At 40.5% G+C, this 21983-nt stretch overlaps 1 protein-coding gene across 1 annotated transcript in view; it reads left to right on the plus strand.

Annotated features, from left to right (window-relative positions):
• The window catches only part of LOC308135930 (laminin subunit alpha-3-like), a gene marked incomplete at its 5' end in the record, with an annotated part of 78720 nt that extends 56915 nt beyond the window's left edge, over positions 1-21805 (plus strand). Inside the window, 37 exons of the mRNA XM_080504094.1 lie at positions 639-752; positions 1357-1475; positions 1583-1663; positions 2251-2351; positions 2451-2504; positions 2588-2739; positions 2857-2967; positions 3060-3171; positions 3728-3892; positions 3990-4186; positions 4411-4527; positions 4753-4907; positions 5464-5605; positions 5823-5922; positions 6004-6120; positions 6209-6379; positions 6706-6857; positions 6944-7138; positions 7215-7363; positions 7484-7646; positions 7743-7870; positions 8302-8452; positions 8547-8642; positions 8749-8906; positions 9009-9126; positions 9887-10027; positions 10156-10286; positions 10990-11124; positions 11216-11336; positions 15519-15652; positions 16438-16618; positions 16722-16880; positions 16985-17150; positions 19110-19270; positions 19495-19588; positions 19686-19805; positions 20783-21805. Coding sequence (XP_080360220.1) covers positions 639-752; positions 1357-1475; positions 1583-1663; positions 2251-2351; positions 2451-2504; positions 2588-2739; positions 2857-2967; positions 3060-3171; positions 3728-3892; positions 3990-4186; positions 4411-4527; positions 4753-4907; positions 5464-5605; positions 5823-5922; positions 6004-6120; positions 6209-6379; positions 6706-6857; positions 6944-7138; positions 7215-7363; positions 7484-7646; positions 7743-7870; positions 8302-8452; positions 8547-8642; positions 8749-8906; positions 9009-9126; positions 9887-10027; positions 10156-10286; positions 10990-11124; positions 11216-11336; positions 15519-15652; positions 16438-16618; positions 16722-16880; positions 16985-17150; positions 19110-19270; positions 19495-19588; positions 19686-19805; positions 20783-20925 — 5004 coding nt within the window. The 3' untranslated portion in view covers positions 20926-21805. The remainder of the gene's footprint in view (positions 1-638; positions 753-1356; positions 1476-1582; positions 1664-2250; positions 2352-2450; positions 2505-2587; positions 2740-2856; positions 2968-3059; positions 3172-3727; positions 3893-3989; positions 4187-4410; positions 4528-4752; positions 4908-5463; positions 5606-5822; positions 5923-6003; positions 6121-6208; positions 6380-6705; positions 6858-6943; positions 7139-7214; positions 7364-7483; positions 7647-7742; positions 7871-8301; positions 8453-8546; positions 8643-8748; positions 8907-9008; positions 9127-9886; positions 10028-10155; positions 10287-10989; positions 11125-11215; positions 11337-15518; positions 15653-16437; positions 16619-16721; positions 16881-16984; positions 17151-19109; positions 19271-19494; positions 19589-19685; positions 19806-20782) is intronic.
• Between the last annotated feature and the right edge of the window lie 178 nt (positions 21806-21983).

Raw genomic sequence — 21983 nt, forward strand, 5'->3', positions numbered from 1 at the left:
GCTAAACACGTACACACATACACACACACACACACACACACACACACACACATCATAGCTTTATACCATATAAGGACATTACTTTGCCGTACAGTCAAAATCGTATTAGTATGACAACAACAAAGCTTAGATACACGCACTGGCGTGTTTTTAAGAGTTTAGTGGAATTTCCTTAGACTAACATTAATTTCCAGCAGATTTGCTCTCACTTCAACCACAGCAGCTCCTTTTATTACCCCTCGGGATAATCTAACCCGAGTCTCAGTGGAAGATAATCCGTCAATATGTACTCTGACGAAGCTCCTTGTTTTTTCTGCTTAAACGGAATCAAATCTGTGTCCATGTGGAGCATTTCAAGTCGTGCGGGACGTGACGTCTCTCGCTCCCGCTGATCAAACAGCCTCACATTGTCTCCAAGTCTACATCCTAATGATTCTCCGACTCCTGACAGACACATGATTGTGTTTTGTGACTTGTTGGACGTAATAGAATTTACGGGTGGAAAAGCGACGGCAGACCACGAACACAGTCCGAAACAGTGAAGCTGCACCTGAAATTTCCTAAACAACGTAAATCTTGAGTGTCGTAGCGAGAGGACGAGATCAGTTGAATATTGCGATGTGTCTTTGCCCCCTCAGAGATGCGCTCCTGGTTACTACAGGGAGTCCAGCGGGACCTTGCTGGGCCGCTGTGTGGAATGTCAGTGCAACGGGCTGGCGGACGAGTGCGAGGACCGGACGGGGAAGTGCCTGGTAAGAAACACACGGTCCGCCTCGACCAACCACTGGAAATGACTTCACACTCGCAGGAAGAGAACACTCTGCCTCGATTCAAATGAATGAAGCAACCATTCATATCTACATATGTCTTTCTACATACATCTGTGTGTGAGAGGAAGCTGTAAAATAATGATTTGAAGATAATACGCTTGCTTTACTTCCTACACACAAGTCTAACAGTTTACTTACAACTATATTTTACTTTATTTTAGTGTTTTGTTGATCATAATTATTTGGGTGTATGTAACCACGTTGTTCAACAGTATCTGCCATCCGCATGCCATTTTTAATGTAAATAACAATTATTACATACTGACAGTTAAGTTCTTAAGAGAGTGAATTAAGTAAATTAAACAAAACATGACAAATGATCATAAAATCCAGATAAAACCTTAGTAAAGACATAAAAAGGCAGTCAATGTAGTTCTTTTTACCTTGTTTGATCAGAATGAATCTTGGGAATAAAAACTGTGCTATCAAACCTGCATCAGTCATAAAAAAAAAAAAAAATCAAAACTTGTATCGCCTCCAGAAGTTTGAGTCCTCAGTGTGATCAAGGACATGTTGTCTCAATCAGAACTGCCAGTACAACACGGCTGGAAACCAATGCGAGCGCTGCAAAGACGGCTACTACGGCAGCGCGGCTCGGAGGACGTGCAGAGTGTGCCCGTGTCCGTTCACCACGCCCGCAAACAGGTTGGTTACAAACAAACAAACAAATAAATCAGTCAATCAAACACAAAGTGGTGTGCGGAATGATCTCGCTGCAGCGTTGACATGAGATGTTTTTGTCTTCATTGCAGCTTTGCAGTCGGCTGCATGGACGTGTTTGGAGACGTACAGTGTGTCTGCAGAGCTGGCTACACTGGTGTACGATGTGAGAAGTGAGTTTCCCCGAGAATTGCTGAGAATTCACTATATACACACACTTTGTTAGGGTCTAAAGTCACCAGTAATAATGAATATAATAATATCTGTTATTATTGTTTTTAGGAGTTGTCATAAGTGTCGTGAAGGTAGTGTTCCCCAATTCATATAGTTATTTGTATAGTATAATTAATTAATTAAAATATTTCATTTGTTTGTTTGTTTAATGTATTGTTATCGAATGATTGCGAGCCACAAATATTCCAACACAAACTATGCCACCACATAACCAAACATGTTTTCACTTAGCCTGGTTCGTGCGTTTACCTTTTGAATAGCCGGATGATAAATTAACTCGAATACCAAGTTTGGCCACCAGGAGTCGCTACTGTAAAACGTAAACTTGTACTTCTGAACAAAAGATGCAATATCATGGTTGTGTCGAGAAGCAAATATGTATGGAGTAACGCATAAAAGATTCTGAACAAACTAATAGTTGATAGTTTTTTTATATTAAATGTATTTTTTTTTAGAGTCACTGCAAACTCTCAAACATGCACACATAAATCAAGTGTTGATTTTCTTTGAATGTCTCTCGTTTCAGCTGTGCTCGTGGTTTTTACGGCGACCCCCTCATTCCAGGAGGGAGCTGCAAGCCCTGTAACTGTTTCGGCAACGGCAACAACTGTGATCCCAAGACTGGAGGTTAGATTGTCAGATACTCCTCAGAAGGAAACATCTTCATTCATAATTTGATTATTTTATTCACATACTTTTTCCTCTCTCTCTCTCTTTTTTCACCAGTTTGCAAGAGCACGCTGGAGCCGGGAGACACAAACATAGATGATACCTGCAAAGGTGAGACATCCACCAAAGTGAGGCTTTAAAAGTGTGACATGCTTTAGAAGAAAACAAATATTGAACCTGCTTTGTGTTTGCAGAGTGTGACAACTGTGCCCAGACGTTGCTGAAAGACCTGGAGAAGCTGGACGACGAGCTGGGAAGGATCAAGGCTCAGCTGGACAACGCAACCGCCAGCGCCTCGTCCCAGGAGAGGCTGAAGAAGCTGGAGAAGGCCGTGCAGGACACCAAGGTAACATGTCAACACCCTGCATTGCAAGTCCGAGGCTCAAAAATGCCCCCCGAGGAGGAGCCAAAGCGACTGAAACGCTTCAGTTTACGTCATACATTCCTTTTTCTCTTGTTGCAGACCCTTGTCACCAAATACAGCTCCTCCGTAAACAACCAAAAATCCAGGGTCACTCAGATTGAGGAGGACATGAACACGCTGGAGGACGACGTCGACAACCTCAAGAACAAGGTAGAAGCACCGACACGTTTCATCATGTCGGCGTTTCAGTGAAAAGGAGTTTAAATCTGCAGCATAGGAATGTGGCTTTTTTTTTTTTTTAGGCTGACAAGAAGGCGGCTGATGCTGACAAAGCCGTGGCGGACATCCAAAAAACTCATGACCGAGCCAAAGATTTGGATTCGGAGATTCAAAACATGCTCAAGAAAATCCAAGGTAGAGGGAAACTTCATGTCTTCAGGACATTTTATGATCAAGTGAACATGGCAAGATTGAGTGTTTCTATTTAATCTTGTTATTTCTAGCTGAGCAAAGTTTAAGTACACCGGATAAAGTATGCGTACCACTGAAACGCACTCAAACTGCAGTGTTTGATCTCTTCCATTAAAGCACAATACACATTTTATTACTTACTTCTCTCCCCCAGATCATCTTATCAACATTCTACAAATATTAAACATTTCTGAGTACACTGTGGCATTGTGATAACAGGCTCTGTTAACTTGATTTTATTTTGAATTTCCCATTTTCATTAATTAAAGCTTTGTAACATTATAATAAATCAGAACAATCCTGTTCTTCACAGGATTAAAATCTAATTAAAAGAAACTAATTTGTCCAATGATTAGGTCAAGAATTGTACATTAAAATAGAAGATTCTAATGTTATAGTTCAACATTGGCATTCCAAGTGTAACTTATAAAAATGTGACTATAGTTTCGGCATTTTTACGAATTTGACAGGTTAATATTATATTTTTCCTCATTTGAAGCTCTCCTGGACCAGCTGAAGAACGAGGGCAACAGAGGTGATACTCCAAATGTAAACTTGGCCAAGCTGCTGGAGGATGCGAAGAAAATGGTGGATGAGATGCAGAAGAAGAACTTCACCCCTCAGAAGACTGCAGCGGAGAAAGAATTGGACGAAGCCAAGAAACGTACGTAGAAACTTTTGTGAAACCTGTCCGGATTGCTTCGCCGGGAAGCAACTAATTCAGGAAATGACTGACTCGGACGTCTGCTCTCATCCTCCAGTGCTGGACAACATCAAGACAAACATCACGAATCAGGCAGATGAGAACGAGTCCAGAGCCGAGAAGATCCGCAACCTCCTGAAGGGTTACGACGCCAAGCTGAAGGACCTGGATAAAGCTCTGAAGGACGCATCGGAGTTTGTAAAGAAAGCCAATTCCCAGAATGGCCTGAACGGTCAGACTCTGGGTGATTTGCAGGTAACTATTAACCTTTATGAAGGATTAATGATTTGTTTCTTAAAGGTACGATATTTAGCTTTAAGCTGATACAGTCTGGTGTCGTCAGCATACAGTGATAACTCATATTATGATGGTTAAAAATCGACTTCAACAAAGAGTTTAACGTAAAACTGACAAAGAAAATGTGAAACGGAAGCCGAGACCAAGCGTTAAGAGGAATCTCATTCTTTTCCTCCCAACAGAAACGCATCGATGACATGACAAAGGAGCGAAAGACGGTGCAGGACCAGATGAAGTTGGCCGAGGGCGAGCTGAAGAAAACTGAAGATTTGGTCAAAAGGCTTAAAGATGGTAAAACGGTATGGAAAAGTTTAACTAATCTGCTTCTTTCCACCCTCACAAGTTTTCACATGTTTTCTGAGTTCCCCAATTACATATCTTATCTGCCCCTGATTGTCAATGAGCCAAAACTTTTGAAAAAACCCTCCAGCTTTCAAGTCCAAACATGCCGTTTCTCTCAGATTACAATCGGTGTGAGTGAAGCCTCCTGTCTCTCCTGTCTCACCTGCCACTTTCCTCCACAGGAGTACGAGGAGCTGGCGGCACAGCTGGACGGCGCCAAGACCGACCTGACCAAGAAGGTCAATGCTGTCACCAAGGCGGCTGCCAAGAAGGACATTGTGGAGGCCGCCGAAGACCATGCCAAGAACCTGGAGAAGCTTGCCAAGGAGTTGGAGGAGTATGTTCACAACTGAGGCTGAGGAATTTTTTGTAGATTTTTTTTTTTTTTAATCAAGATTTCTTCTTTACTTCAGTTTAATTAATATAGCACCAAGGAACACATTCATCTCAAGGGTCTTTTTAAGAGAAAAGCCAAACAAAACAGGAGGAGGAGAAAGAGGAAAAGGCTGTTTTAAGTACATTTGCCAACATGTAGTGTCACAATGTGAATATCTGGGTTGTAAATAATTTAGAAATGCAATATGATTCAATGTAATTTCCCAATTTTCAGCCTTTCATCAGTAAAAACGGTGAAAACAGCTATTTTTAAAAAAACAACAACTTTTTTTTAAGACATTTAACTTAATAGACGAAAAGCAACAGTTGGCTATAGTCTCTCTTCAAAATATATATATTTTTAAACAGTTCTGTTTTATTGAATTTGTTTATAAGGGTTATTCATTTCATTGGGTGAAAATTTAAAATTAAAACCATTCGGTTCTTCTTATGTTTGGAAAGAAAATGGATTCCTGTTGGGCTTTTGGTGATATATTTCTTCTGGCTTTGTGTTTTAGTTCCGTGAAGAGTGCGAGTGACCGGCCAGAGGTGCGCAACGCGAAAGACGCCATCGACGCCTACACGAACATCACAGATGCCATCAATGCCGCCGACGCAGCCGCCAAGGAGGCCAAAAAGGCAGCAGACGAGGCTTTTAACGTAAGACCTTTGATTTTTTTTTTCCCCTTTTCATGAGATAAGTGCGACATATATTCCAGGAAATACGGCATATATATCATAATATGATACTATGTTAGACTTGATAGTCATAATATGTGATAGCAGAGATGTAATATATGAAACATATTATTTAAATTAATTGTATCGAGTATTTAAATTGGATTTCCGTTGATCAAATGTGTTTTTCTCCTTCTAGAATGTTAATAAGCAGAGGCTCCCTGAAAGAGCAAGAGATTTAAAAGAAACTGCGGACGACCTTGTGAAGAGCGCTCAGGACGCGAAGAGAGACCTTGAGGGTATTCAGTCGTCGTCACGTGACTGAAAATGAGTGAACACGTCCGGTACTAATTCTTGATGATCTTTTTTTCCGCCGACAGACGCGTCCAGCGATCTTCCAAACCTGCTGAAGCGCCTGACGGACGCAGACAACAAGAAGAAGGCTCTGGAGAGCGGCCTCCAGGACGCCATCAACGGGCTCAACAACATCAAACGAGGTGGCGTGGAGCGGCCGGGGGAAACTCCTTTTGTCTGCGCCGAGTCGCAATACGGCGTTCATAATCTTTTCCTTTGTTTTCCGACCAGATGACATCGCCAACATGATCGACGAGGCCAAGAGAAAAGCAATGGCAGCCAACGACACCGCCAGCGACACTATGGACCGACTCGGCGACATCAGGAAGGAGCTCGACAAGATCAACATCTCGCCCTCGGGCCCGAACCTCGACGGCGTTTTAGACGATGTGGACCAATCAGGTGAGATGTGGAAACAGTCTCTCAGTGCTTTGAGATTAGTTTTTTCCAATTAATTTGCTCTTTTTCTGTTCTTATTATTTAAACCGGCTGTTACTGGGATGTGTTTTTGGAATTTTGACAAACGTGATTTATCGTTTCAGACTTTTACGATAGTCTTTAGCTTTATTTTAACTTTTTCTTGACTTGTATGTCAGAGCAAGAACAGTTCAAAGAGTTCTAAGAAACAGAGGACACCACTGGATGGTTGCTAGTGTATCTTTCCTCCCAAAATTCCATTTTCCCCATTATAATGACTTTTCTTTGCGCCGTCTGGCTTTCGTCTCCAGTGAAGAACCTGTGGAAAACCATCCCATCTCTGACCGACAAGATCTCGCAGGTGGAGGACCTGACCTCTAACTTCGCGCCCATCACCAACATCTCCAACAACATCAAGAAGATCAAGGAGCTCATCGAACACGCCAGAGACGCAGCCAACAGGGTGAGCGCAGCCACACCACTTAAGTCACGTGACCCTCCGTCAATATCACGTTAACCACGGTCCTCCTCGCCCGTCCCTCCCTGCAGATTGTCATCCCAATGAATTTCCTCGGCGACGGACACGTGGAGCTCCGTCCACCCAAGAATCTTGAGGACCTGAAAGCCTACACCGCCATGTCCCTGTCCCTGCAGAGGCCGGAGGGCCGCGGCGACGGCAGGCGGAGGCGCAGACAGACCGCAGAGAAAGAAGACATGTTCGTTTTGTACCTGGGCCACAGGGATGTGAGTAGATCCGAACCCGCGTGAGCACTTCACTGCAGCCACATCCGCAAGGGAGTAACAAACCGTTTCCTCTCAGTCGTCCAAGGACTACATCGGCATGGCTTTGAAGAACAACATCCTGTTCGGCGTGTACAAGCTCAACGGAGTCGAGTACGAGATGCAAACCGGTTACATCACCAAATCTGTAAGCGAGCCCTCCAAGTTCGACAGAGTGGACATCCACAGGTAAACCGAGGCCTCGAAAAAACCTGCTGCACGGTCAGATTCATTCATCCCCCACTCCTGGAAACGGGAGGATTGTGAACTGTGTGAATAATGATTTGTTCCCTTTCTTGTCTGCTATAGAATTTACCAGGACGCAGAGATGACTTTGATTAAGGACATAACCTCCCCCAAGCCTGGAGCACCCCTCATAACCAACAAACAGGGCGTAGACGGTAAAAACCTGCTGGACCTCAGCCCCAGCGACGTGGTCTTCTACGTAGGAGGCTACCCCGATGACTTCACGGTGAGCGGCGAGCAAATCACGCAATAACAGCTCGGTTGGTGTTTCTGCTCTTTAAAGGTGTCGCTCAGACTTTCTCTGTGTTCTTCCTCCTCTCAGCCGCCTGCTTCCCTCAAGTTCCCCAAATACAAGGGCTGCATCGAGTTCTCCTCCATTAACGACAAGGGCATCAGTCTCTATAACTTCCAGAAGGCCATGAATATTAACAAGGGGACTGTGTGTAAGAGGTACAAAAGAACTGCTACTGTCTGTGTGGAGAGAAAGTTCATTCCCAACAATTTAACACTTATGGATGGCTGGATGGATGGATGGAGAAAGAGAGATATGGATGGATTTCGTTTTTTGTTTGTATGTTTGAAATATCCATCCATTCATTCATGGATGGCTGGATGGATGGAGAGAGATATGGATGAAGGGACATGGATGGACATCCATCTATATCATTCCCTGTGTCCATCGATCCATCCATACGAGAGAGATATTAGTGGATGGATGGATGAAAGAAAGAAAGAATGAAAAACTTTTTCCCGTATTGCTATAATTAAAATTAAAACAAGAAAAAAAAAAAGAGAGTACAAAATCAGTGTGAAAAAAGTGTGTGAATAAGTCCTGTTAAAGTGTGTTCGGTCTTCACATTAACGTTTCCCGGTGTGTTCAGGTACGTTAAGCAGGACGGTCAAGACTTCTTTGAAGGCACTGGATTTGCCAAAGTGGTCATCCCGACTCCTGGGGTCAAGCCGACGCTCATCATCAGCATGTCCATCTCCTCTCGCTCCGAAAACGGCCTGCTCCTGTACATCGGCAACGAGGTGACGCATCCCTTTAGCCCATACGGCAAATTGTGTCGGATTCTTCGGCGTCATCTGCCAAAACCTGATCATTCTCATTTCCTCTGTGCTGCAGAACAAATACTTTGTTGTGACTGTGGAGAAGGGCGTCATTCACCTCCGTAGCAACGTGATCGCCGCACCGGCCAAACAGAATAAGAAAATGTTCCCCGTAAGAAGTTTTTATTGTCTTTTTTTTTGGGGGGGGGGGTTAAATCCCAGTTTTACCCAAAATGGCCGCCATAAAGCAACTTCTGCTCTTTTTTTTCTCTCCTCAGTTTGATGGCTGGATTGATATCCAGTTTATCCTCTTGGCCAAAGGGACGTTTTTAGTGCGCTTCAAGAACGAGGAAGCCGCCCGCGCTACCGCCGAATACAGCCTGAGCGAATTCAAAGAGTTCTACATTGGCGGAGCGCCACAGGAGATAAGGGAAAGGTATCTGATCCCCACGCCAGTCCATGCGATTTGTATGCTCGTCCTTCCCTCTTCCTGTTTTTTTTTTTTTTAACTGAGAATGATTTGACCACTTCTCTGCAGACATAACATCACCATACAGCCGTTCAAAGGATGCTTGCAGGGCCTGAAGGTGCATAACGTCTTCAAGCCTATCGACGAGGAAGTGGGCATCAGCAAACGTTGCCCCATGGAATCTATGGTATGACTTTAGCATTAACATCCCAAACTACAATTCAAAATCTTCACGAGTGACTATATTTGCTGGATGCTTGTAGATTTCTTACGAACCAATCACTGAGATGCAGTAGGTGTGTGGCAGCCAATAACTTAATCATAACCTGCCAATAATGTGATTAAAATATTAAACGATATAGAAAACTGCAATTGAGAGAAGTGCTGTGTATTTCCTCAATCATCTATACCTATTTGTAGTGAATAAACCACCCAAAAACAGTAACAACAACAAAATCTTCTATTTCAAAAAAAAATAAATGCTGTTTTATTTACATATGAAGCATTATTGGCTAAAGTTGTTTTTTTATTTTCAATTGATTTTTTTTTAAATTCCACTTCAACATTGAAATAACCAAAAATGTCAATTTAGCTATAGTTATTTATTATATGAGGATAGATATTTGTTGAATTCCACCTAAAATGGCCAAAATAATTCCTTCATTGCTGCAAATATGTTTTATTGTAGATCAAATTATGTTTTAATTGAGCAAAGATTGCCTCATTCTCACTTGATTTAAGCATTTACTCACATTTATAAAAAAAAAAAAAGAAGAAAAAAGTGAGAAGCAGCACAGAAAACTACTGGTTCCAGTCTCGTAGTGCACATTTATTGTCTTTTTTTTTTTGGGGGGGGGAGGTGGGTTGAATTGGATATTATAATGTGTCACAGTAGTACTTTAGATGTCAGAGATCTTGACTGTATATGTTCCTACTGTCGGTTGCAGATTTTACGTAAAGCCGAGTTCCCCCTGGGCAGCTCGCTCTCTGCTGACCTTCCAGGCTTCAGTCTGGAAAACGACGTGAGCGTCTCCATCGGATTCAAGAGCACGGAGAAGGAAGGCCTCATCCTGCAGGACAAAAAACAGGTTCGCCTCCCCCCGTCGCAGGGTTTTTTTTAAACATCTCACCCCCCTTTTGAAGGTGCTTCCAATCTGAACTGAATCTTTACTTTCCTTTTGATTTGTTTTCTTGTTTTTCTTTTTTTTTTTTACAGGCTAACGGGATCAACCTGGCAATCGAGAACGGCCACGTGGTCGTCGTTGTTAACAACAAGGTGTTTAAATCCAACAAACAGTACCACGATGGCAAGTGGCATTACGTGACCGTCACCCGACGAGCCGGAAAGTAAGAAAAAGGAATTTGGTTCTCGACGTATCTCGTGGTTTTTTGTTGTTGTTTTTTTATGTTATATAACTAAAACAGCTCAAATAGACCTGTTACATTCACTTTAATACGCACAATTCATTCTTCCCTCTGTGCAAAAATAATGTATGTGACAAACAACAATAACTGTGTGCATGATGGCGCTCATACAGTCTACTATATTAGCATCTATTTTTTTTTATTTTTTGTACTGTGGGATTTTCTTTTACTGTCCTGCTACTAAGCTGCGGTAACGCCACAGATTTCTCCGTCTGTGAGGTCAATAAAGGATTATCTTATCTCACCTTATTTTCATTTGCTTGTTAAATTACATTGCGATGAGAAATAGTCAATATTTTTTTTCTGGAAAATCTGAGATCAAAGTCAGACATCTGAGGAAAAAGATCACTTTAATCCAATTTAAAATGACAACTTTAATCTCAAAAATTCTGAAAAATAGTATTTATTCGTAATTAATTTATTTGTTTTCCTCATGTGACTACTTACTTAAAAGAAATCACTTTTTATTCATAATCCAGAGGGGGGAAAAAAACAAGTTTTAATTAATGTTAAAGAAATGAAACCGCAGAGAAAGTTTTCACTCTCACCCTGCTTCCATAACAAAGAAGATGTATTTTACTTGTCAAAGAGACTTTCGGAGCTGATGGTTTAACTTTTCCTCCAGGGTGGGGATGCTGGTCGACGACGAGGACCAAGGTCAGGAGCAGCCGGGCTCCATCAACGTCTCGGACACTTCTGGAAAGATGTTCCTGGGAGATGAGAAGCTCAAAGGCTGCCTGTCCAACCTCTACACCCGACGGTGCGGCTCCCTGCTCTCAGTCCACCTCCTCCTAACGCGCTTCTTGTGCTTTTCACTTCACATGCGTTTTCACTTGTTTTCTCCCTCACAGGCCCGACAACTTGTACAAAGCCGAGGACTTGGGCTCCTTCCGGGCGTCCGGCGGCGTCCTGCTGGACACCTGCACACCCGACAGCCTCGCTCAGCTCATGATGGACCGCCAGTACAAGAAGGTGATTTCCCTGCGCACGCGACACTCGCCGAGCACAACAACAAACAATCGAGATGTCCTAATGCGGCTTTCTTAGAGCCGCATTGAATGATTTAATTTTGTTTTCTGTTGTGTGATGTCGCTGCTCTGTATGGACGCATGCGGCATTTTCAGAAATTATGTTTTGTGTCGATTTAAATTTAATTTCCGCATGAAGCATGCAGGGTAGAAACAAACAAACAAACAACCTCCGCTTCCTCTTGGAAACAATCCCCACCATCTTTGTCTTCACTAATTTCCCCCCTTATCATCACTTCAGGGCAGAAAATGACTTTAAATCACAATAAAGGCCATAAGTGTCTTTTGTTTTCTGTCAGTGAACAGAATTGTCATTGATCAGATCATTGAATTACATTTTATTTTATTAAATTGTATTCAATTTAATTTAATACAATTTAATAAAATGTAATTTAATTTAATAAAATTTAATTTTATTTAATGAAATTTAATTTAATTTAATAAAATTAAATTTAATTTAATTTAATTTAAAAATGCCATATTTGACTCAAAACTGTCCTTTTTCAATTCTAAATATTTTTTTCTTTTTAAGTGTTCAGATAAATAAAATACCACAAATGCTTTATCCTACAATATCCTAAATCTCCTATATCCTAAAATATATACATATATAATGTCTGCAATAATTCTCGGGTGTCTCCGATACACTGACAATAAATTGAGCTTCACTTGTCTCTTTCTATTATCATGGTATTCCCAGAGTCCTCCCCTGACTTTACACGTATTTGCTTTCTGTTTTTGTCATAATTTGAAAGTATATCAATTTTTGTTCGGGAGCTTTTAAGTAATGATTTCCGGATAGTTCCTGGTAAAACTGTTGCAGATTGGTTGATTTCTCTCTCTTGAAGTAAGTGAGAACAGACTCATTTGTCCTTTTTTTTTTTCTTTTTCTCCCACTTTCTTCTCATCTGACTTTTTTGTCGTGGTTTTCATGATTTTCTGCTGCCTCGTTTCCAGAGATGAAGAAGAAGGAGTCCTCAGACGCTGCCGATGCCGACAACAGCAGTCTAATACTGACTCCAAACGCTGGCAGCGCAGCTTATGCACAACCTCACTCACCTGCGGTTGTTCTTCAATAAAAGAAGCAGACATGCATGGATGCTTCAGTAACCACAAGATTGACTAAATGTGTTGTATTTTGTTGTTGTTTTGTTTTCTATTTAAGTTCAATAACCACAAGCCTGTGAATAACAACCTTGGAATTATTTCACGTCTCTTCTCTTTCTTCCACGTTAACCCCCCCTTTAACAGTCGCCCACAAGCACACCCCCCCCCCCCCCCCTCCTAACACACACACACCGAACTCACACACAACCACGGCGCCGTCATTGAGACGTCGGAATGAGAAAATATGGCTTTGAGTTAAGACTTTTAATGCACAAATAAAGCAGCTGGAAATGAGCTTCCGTGTCCGTCATCGTGGTATTTCTGATGATATTATGTGAATCTGATGGTGTAAATTCTACGTATCTGACATTAATTTTATACCTTCCTGTTGGGACTTCCAGTAGTTGTGAGCCAGTAGAGCTCCAGGATTATTATTTTTCTAATATTCGCAAATTAAATCACCGTATTTTCCAGATTTCTAAGTCAGATTTGTACCTAAAAAAAAACAGCATGAAAAACAAAAAACATTAAAAAGGCATATTTGTTGTTTACTCTGCGAGATCGTTCCTGTTCTTTTAATCCACGATTAGCCTTCTTCGTCACGGTAACAGTTTCTGCCACATAGATTTTCTGTTTGGAGACATTTTTCTTGCTCTGTCAGGCAAATACAGTATTAATGGAGGTTTTTCTGTGGCCCGGTTGATTATAATACAAATGTCAGTTTTCAATTACCAGCAAAAGGTTAAAAAGAATTTTTTTTTAAAATGCGACATCTAGTCTGGAAAATACGGTAATTACGTCTACTTCACGTGTCTCCGGCTGTTTTAACTTTAATGAAGCTTCGACTTTTACCAGCCAGCTGAAAGTCACGTTCTCCGTGGAAAGCATGAACACAGCAACCCCTCCTTTAATCTTTTTCATCTTTGCATGTCCGTCATCACCATGAAACTCACCTAACCTAGCTTGTAGTTCGAGGCGGTTGATCCTCAGTGACCTTTGACCTCCTCCCTTCCTCCCCCGACATGTCGTCTCGGTCGTTTCATGGGATCAATAGTTATTTTGTCACTTGAATTCGCAGCGCGTGAAGAGATTCAGATAATATTTATTCATAGTAGAGGACGACTCATGAATAAATAAACTGGCTAGCATATGCTAGATTGACTATTCATACATGAACTATTAGAATATATCTACTTTTAATGTGAGTATATATATATATATAGTTTTTATTTAAAAGTCAAGATATAAGATATAAAATGCTGTGCAAACCTTTTAAGTCATGATTAAATAATAATTTTTATTATCTTTTTAACTTGATAGATTTGACTCACAGGAAAAATGTGCCATAAAATGTAGTGGTATTTAGTTCTGTTAAGACATTTAAAGAAAAATGCAGTAGAACCACTTTGAACGGTAGGCTTAGGATGTTCGATTAATTTTATGACATATTTATTATATAGTGTCTAATTTATTTTTCATTTATTTGCAATAAAATCTATAAGTTTGTAACTTTCAACAGACTATTCCCTCAGAGATTATTCAGACATTAATGCTACTTTAAATACATAAAAAAATTGTTCCCCTACTTCTTATATATTCTTATTTTTGTGTTTCATTTGTGTTTAGAGTTGCACCTAAATAGTAAAGTTCTGGCTTTCGACCTCTTTCAACCTGCAGTGGACTATACTCCACTGCTCTTCAACCACACAGAGGATGAAGCAAAGTTCATCTCTTATCATGAATCATTGAATCAGTTCTATTAGTTGTGTGCAAAACAGCTTCCCATTTCACTCCAGCCACACGCTGCTGTTATAAAGTGAAAAGCAAGAGGAAGGATGATCCTCATCAGTCAGTTACACTTTATTTCAAAAGCTTGTGGATCCGTTTACACCCTCAAAGTGTCTTTTTTAGCAGTTCAGACGTTTTTTCTGTGAGGAAATCAACTGTGAGCAAACAGGAAGCTGCAACAAACTGTGAACACAGTCAACAAATCTTCACCTGAAACCACCCTCCTCAAAAACTTACATGTTCAAACTGACAACAAAACACAAAAAATAAACAGTTTCCATTAAAACATTTAAAAATATAAATTATTGTACATCATTGCATACAAGTGGAATGAACAAACTGGAATAAAATGTGTCAGTAAGTAGCATGAAAGAATTTTATTATCCATCAAATCAATACAATTCTACTGATGCTGTCAGTTGGTGTAATTTCCAAACTTGTTTGGAATTTTATTATGTGGTTTTATTTGAATCTCTCCTTTTTTTCTATGTGATTTAAAAAAATAATAATTTTTAATGGGTAAATGTGATGAAAAGTCCTCAATATTCCACAACATGCTGTTAATAAAATCTCTGAATATGATCAAAACGTCACTGGCTGCCTTTAAAAAGCTTTCATTTTCCTTCTGACACCAAAATCTGGCTTATTTTTATATAATTAAAAACAAGAAATATGTACTGTAGTAGCTATTAATTACTTGTCGAAATAGTACCAGTAAATAAAGACAATATTATATAAGCGGATTAGAGCTGTAAGTTAAAATGGACTCTTTAAAAAATATTTTCTGAACATATTTAGACCAAATGATCAATTCAGGAGTTAAAAAGTAGTCTTGTGATGAATATTGGGATTAAATGCTATGTGATGATTCATGAATGAAATAGATATTTTATTACCTGGAATATAAAAGAAACCATTCCTGAACACAAAAAAAAGTTTTCCATTTTGCAACCCTTCATTTTTATTTTATTTTATTTATTTTGTTTTCTGAGTATCATTACGAAAGGAAATTAAAAACGAGTTGAAACCATCAATTTGTTTGTGGCTGGATGCGTCAGTCAATCTGTTTAATAAGTCCCGATGAAACAAAAACTGTTTAAACTTTGCTTTTTCCTTTTTTCCTTTTCTTTAACAGTCTGATTCGTCTTCAGAGGAGATCGTCTCCAGATGTGCGAGATTTTATAGACGAATAGCGTCTCTGATGTCTCTCCTGTGTGTGTGTGTGTTTCAGGACGCCATGACGCACGTGGTGAACGAGAGCGCGTCGGCGTGCGCGTTACCGGCCGTAGTGTCGCACGCTTATCGCATGGGAGGTCCCGTCAGCAGCCTGAGCTTCGGCCTCCCGCTGCAGGTCCTGCAGCCCAGGTGACCAAGAAACACGCCTGAAGTCACAATGGAGATTATTACGTCATAAAACAATTTAAATGGCACTGATGGTAAAATAAATCTGTTTATATCTGTGGAAGCCTATATAAGGTTAGGACAACTGTGGTAAACATGTCAATAAACATGTATACAGTGTTGACCCACATGGAAAGAACCTATATAAACATATATGTTTTGATATAGGTTTTGATATAGGTTTTGAATATATGTGACATATATAAAATTGGCTGTTTTCCTATATTTCCTATATAAAATATAGGAAACCGGCCAATTTTATATATGTCACATATATGTAAAATATATGTGTATATATGTAACATATGTACATATATGCAGCATACATGCACATATATATATGCTGCATATATGTGCATATATATGACATATAAAATTGGCCATTTTCCTATATTTTATGTGCATATATGTACATATATGTGCATATATGCAGCACATATGTTGTCGTATATGCAGCATTTATGTGCATATATGCAGCATATATATTGTCATATATGTGCATATATACAGCATATATGTGCATATATGCAGCATATAGTTTTCATATATGTGCATATATCCTCATATAGGTTCTTTCCATGTGGGGAGCAAGATACTGGACGTGGGTAATCGATTACAGTGGTGGAGTTATTTAAGAGTCAGTCTTCCTTGCAGTGTGTCTTTATAAGAAGTGGAGTGTGAATACAGGATGGATGGATTATCGCTTTTCGTAATGACAAAGGGACCCGATGCACGTCTTCCCTCCGCAGGCCTCATTTCTCTCTGGATGTGAGGACTCGGTCTGCCGAAGGCCTGCTGTTCTTCGCCGCCACCAGAGGAGGGCGCTCTCACCTGGCCCTGTACTTGTCCAAAGGCAGGATCAGACTGTCTGTGGGCAAACAGAAGGAGATCTTCAACCGGGAGAAGTACAACGACGGAAAGTGGCACTCGGTCAGTTGGGCGCAACGAAATCCTGATCCACCCCCTCCCCCCTCCCCCGACCTCCCCTCCTTCGGGGTTACGTAGCTACATGGTTGAAATGTGTGGTCCGCAGGTCATGTTCAGCTTGGAGAAGAAGAAGTTCAGGCTGGTGGTCGACGGGATCAGAGCTCAGGACGGTCAGATGTCGAGCGCGGAGCTGTCGTCCATGCAGCAGTTCGTCTCGCCCGTTTACGTGGGCAGCGCTCCGGAGTCCCTCCACAAGGAGCTGAAGGTGCAAGTCGGCCAAAAAAAAACGAACGCCGGCGCTTTTCACTCTCAATCGATAAAGTGGACCTCCGGTCAACCGAAACACAAAAACTCTCTCCTCACTTTCAGTCCAAGTCGCTGCCGAAGCAGAGCGTGTCCGGGTGTGTGCGCGACTTCAAGATGAACGGGACGCCGATGATGAGCCCCAGCAGCAACCGGGGAGCGGGCCCCTGCTTCGAGGGCCCCACCCAGAGGGGGGCCTACTTCCCTGGGAACGGCGCCCACGTCAACATCAGTGAGCGGCTTCGCATGTCTCGTGTGTGTGTGTGACTTCCATAGCCGGCGAGAACGGTGAAGACGAAACGGGAAAGGAGTCTGAACATGTTTGGTGCCTGGAAAAAGAAAAAAAAAAAGTCCTTACTCAGCATCTTTTCAATCAGGGTAATCCTATATAGGGCTTCACACATGAGTAAGAGGGCGATAATAAGACACAGCTGGTAAGGAAACAAGGAATGCAAAAAAAAAAATAGATGAAACCTCATTTAAAACACAGAAAATAGAAAGATAACTTGACAAATTTAAAACTGATGTTAAAAGCAAATGAAATTGAAGTATTGGTATAGATTATAAAAAGGTTAAACCAAAAGCACAAGGTGTAAGGAAACCAATGTAAAACCGATCGCATCTTATCAAAATATAAAAATGATAAAGGTCAGGTCAACCTGTTAAAACCCGAATTAAAACAAATAAAATAGAAAGATAGCTTATTAAAAAAGTGACAAAACAATATTAAAACTGATGTTAAAACCAATTGAAACTGAATGTGAAACACATGAAGTATCGTATACATTTTTAAAATGTTAAATCAAAAGCACCTAAAGTATAAGGAAACAAATGTAAAACCGGTTGTATCTTATCAAAATATTGGCTGTTACATAAAAATGATAAAAGGGAAAGTAAATCTAGTAAAATCCAAATTAATCTAAAAAGCAAATCGTGTAAATTTCAAATAGTAAAATGGTATTTGAAAGGTAAAAGAATTGTCAAAACATTAAATATTAGAAGAAAATATACTGCAAAGGCAAAGTAAAACTAACAATTAAGAGTTTAAAACACATTACATAGAAAGAAAACTTGTAAAAGGTGACAAAACGAATTTAAAACGGATGTTAAAACCAATTGAAACTGAATGTGAATCGGTAATGTTAAACCAAAAGCACTTATAAGGAAACAAATGTAAAACCGGTCGCATCTTATCAAAATATTCAATTCAATATTGAAATGGCAAAAGAAATATAAAACTGTTGTTTAGGACAAATTACATGGGAAAAAACAGTACAGATGGGAGTATTAGAAATATCAATGGAAATTAAAAGAAACAAATGAAATTGGCTTTTTGATTTTTAAGTTGTATGACTTTATTTATGCAAACATGAATGGGTGACTAATCTTCACCCAAAATATATCACATTATTGCTGAAAATAGGAGGAACGACCCAGTCAATTACCTCAACTTTAAACCTGGAGTTCAGTTTCACACACACACACACACACACACACACACACACACACACACACACACACACACACACGCACACACACACACACACACACACACACACACACACACACACACACTCTCCTGGGTACATTATTAATTAAATTCGAACGTGATAATTAAGGAGCAGAGGCCTAATTTCCTGCATAATTAGCAGCAAACTGGATAATCGTTTCAAGGACACTTTGTAGGAAATTAATTACGTTTCAGTTCTTTATCAGACGGCGACCTGCTAAAATGAGTCTGATGTGTAATTATGGCAGGTTGTTGTCTTAGAAAGAACTGAAGGAATAAATACAGCTAAAAAGGATATTCAAGATGGCATGTTCATTTACATTTAATTCATTCAGCTGCAACCACCACTTGCCAAATGTGATTACTACCAACAATTTATTAAATTTACACAGATCCTTTTTTTTTGTGGCTTTTTTCATTTTATGCATCTTCGCTATTTTAGCCTCTTTAGCTGTTCGTCTGTGTTTTATGATGACGAGAGCAGATTTAACTGCTGGCACTTTTTTCTTTGATCCTGTTTTCCCTCCTTTTCCCTTTTTCCTTTGTTCATCCATTTTTCTTTTCCTCAAAAACAAAACAAAAAAAATGCTGCACAAGGAACTTGAGCCATTTTAGTTCGACAACGTTTCCCATATTTTTTGAGTGATTTTGTGTGTGTGTGTGTGTGTGTGTGTGTTTCAGACGACTCCTTTGTGGTGGGCTCCTCCTTTGAGCTGCTGTTTAATATTCGACCTCGAAGTCAAACTGGACTCCTGCTTCATGTTGGTGACGCTGACAGAACTCAGGCCGGACCCGGACCCTCCATGGGTCATTATCTCAGTGTGTTTATGCTCAGAGGAGAGGTGAGGCCACCTGTCGTTTTGTTTTTTTTTATAAATTACAGTGTTAGTAGAAAAACTGAAGACACTTCTGTCGTGTGCAGATTAGTTAAAAATCCGGATTTTCTGGTTTTAGTGACTGTCATTTTCCTCACAGCGTGTCTGCTATGCAACCAGTAGAGTTAAACTCCTTTTTTCTTATTGAAAAAACAAAACAAAACACTGTTTGGGCAAACTTCCATTCTCAGGTGGTGGCACAAGTGAACAATGGAAAAGGGGAATTCATGGTGTCAGTGAAGCCAAAAGCTTCTCTCTGTGATGGATCGTTCCACAAGATCTCAGGTAAGAATGTCTTTATCTCACTTTAAAATGTCCCTGAGGCTATAAAGACACATAGACACACGTGTATTTTAATGTGTATTATTCACATGGCTTCTAGTGATCAAGAGGAAAAATGTCATACAACTGTATGTCGACACATCGGATAATTATAAGATCGGACCACCGGCTTCCATGACGACACTGACCAAAGACCCTCTGTACGTGGGGGGCATTCCTGGTGAGTGTTTGTTGTGTTATCGAGTCCAGTGTTTTTCAACCACTGTGCCGCGAGATATAGTGCAAAATTATCCAATTTACTTGTGAGAGCAGTGTGCAGAGCATTAATGTATAAATACTGTGGCGACCGCCACTGAAGAATTGCTCTGAGTCAATATTTTTTCCTGCCAGCCAAGCATCACAGGCTTTTATTTTGACATGAACACACGCAACCAGAACTTCACAACAGGACGACATATTTCTCACTCATGGTAGCACACCAACGTCCAACAAACCAAACTAGACGAAATAATGAACTTATCTGAACCGAGGAACAAAAACACAACACAAGCACAAACCAACACACACAATAACTCTCAATTACCTCCGGCAACACATAACCTGAACTCCCATCATGCTCTGCAGCGACCAACTCCGTGATCGCTACAATACTTTTCGCCACTAGATGGCAGCACAGAACTTTGCCGGTGAAATCGAAACTTAACAGACGTCAGTGTGGTTAATCTCCACCTCCTGCTACCATCTTGTATCAAAGTACTGTGTCAGTGACAGTGATGGAGAAGTTTTTGAAAAGGAAGAATGTGAACCAGGATCTCAGCTCTTCATCCATCAGGTCCAGGTTTCACACTGAGTGAGTAAAAATTAAAAAAAAGAAATTGGGAAATACTTTTTTCTGTATTTATTTGATTCCTGTTGATAAAACTTTGATGAGAACGACTTTATATTGTTAATAGAGGCTACACAGTTTCAAACATTTTCGGGTGGTGGTGGTGTGCCTCCAGATTTTTCCAAAGAAAAAAGTGTGCCTTGGCTCTAAAAAGGTTGAAAAACACTGATCTAGTCCATTTCGTAGGGATTCATTTTTCACGCAAACGAATGCTGACACACGTCCCACTGAGCAAGCAGCGTCCACGTCACGTCTTTGTTGAAGTAAAAGTAACTTCAGTTAATCAACCGCCGCCAACCTTGCCGCTGCAGAGACGCAGATGCGGGAGATGCTTCCTGTCACGTCGTCGTTTGTGGGCTGCATCCAGGACATGAAGGTCAACGGCGAGCCCGTGACCTTCGACCGGCCGTCGGGTGTGTTCGGTGGGGTCAACCTCAAGGAGTGTCCGGGCTGAGCGGTCCGGCCACCGCCACCGCCGCCCATCAAAACCCCAGGGACCACGTCCAACATGTGCAATCTGTTACCGAGACAGAGAATGTGTTTGTCTGCGAGAGTGTGTGTGATGAGGATTGTGTTTGAGAGTGTGTGTGTGTGTGTGTGTGTGAAGATCAGAGATATGAACAGCAGCTCATGCTCGGTTAAATGTGTTTGTATTTATTTTTGCGATCAAGTCATGTATCGCGTCACCGTTTCTTGAAGCCGCAGTCGAGTTTGAAGTGTCGATATAAACAATCGAATGAATCCGCCTGAGGCCCGTCGGGGCTTCATGATGGACAATCCAGCACTTTACACAAGCTAATGATCTTTATCAGGGTGCTGTTGGTAATTAGTTGTCGTTTTATTTTCCTCTCTGTCTCTTGGACCCGAAAGGTCATATCACAGTAATTATGTTTACACCCACAGTGCTCAGTTTACTGACATTTCAGGGGTCGTGGAGCTCCTTTTTTAAAAAAATATTTCTATCCACGTGCCAGATGTTTCCCCACATTGTACCACTGTTTCATTTTCCATTTTGCATTCCTTTTGCATGAGAAATAAGATTTTTTTTTTTATTCTATGTACCAGAAAACAGAATGTAACTGGGTGTGTTTGTTTGAATAACCAGCAAAAATGCCAAAAGCAAGAAACCACGCAGTTCTGGGTCGGCTACATTTGGGACCATCATGATAAGAAAGAAAGTATTTTGATTGAAAATTTGTAAACCAAACAAAATGTATTTAAATATTGCCAGCCACCTGTTTACTTTCCTGATGTGTACACTCGTGTCAAACATGTTATATATATATGGTTGTGAGACAAAACAAAAGCTTTTTAATTGGACACTTATATACATTCATTCCTGTGTTGTGACTGATTTGTGGACTGTTTTATAATCTGTCTGAACACTGTTCTCTATAAAGACTTGTCAGTAACAAAAATAGGCTGAAAGAGTTTTTTTTTCTTACTTGTGATCAAAAAATAACTTTCATATTCTAACTTTTACTTTAAAAACATATGTATGTAAGAGTATGG

Source organism: Blennius ocellaris (genome assembly GCF_963422515.1).
Source record: "Blennius ocellaris genome assembly, chromosome: 10".
Lineage (NCBI taxonomy): Eukaryota > Metazoa > Chordata > Actinopteri > Blenniiformes > Blenniidae > Blennius > Blennius ocellaris.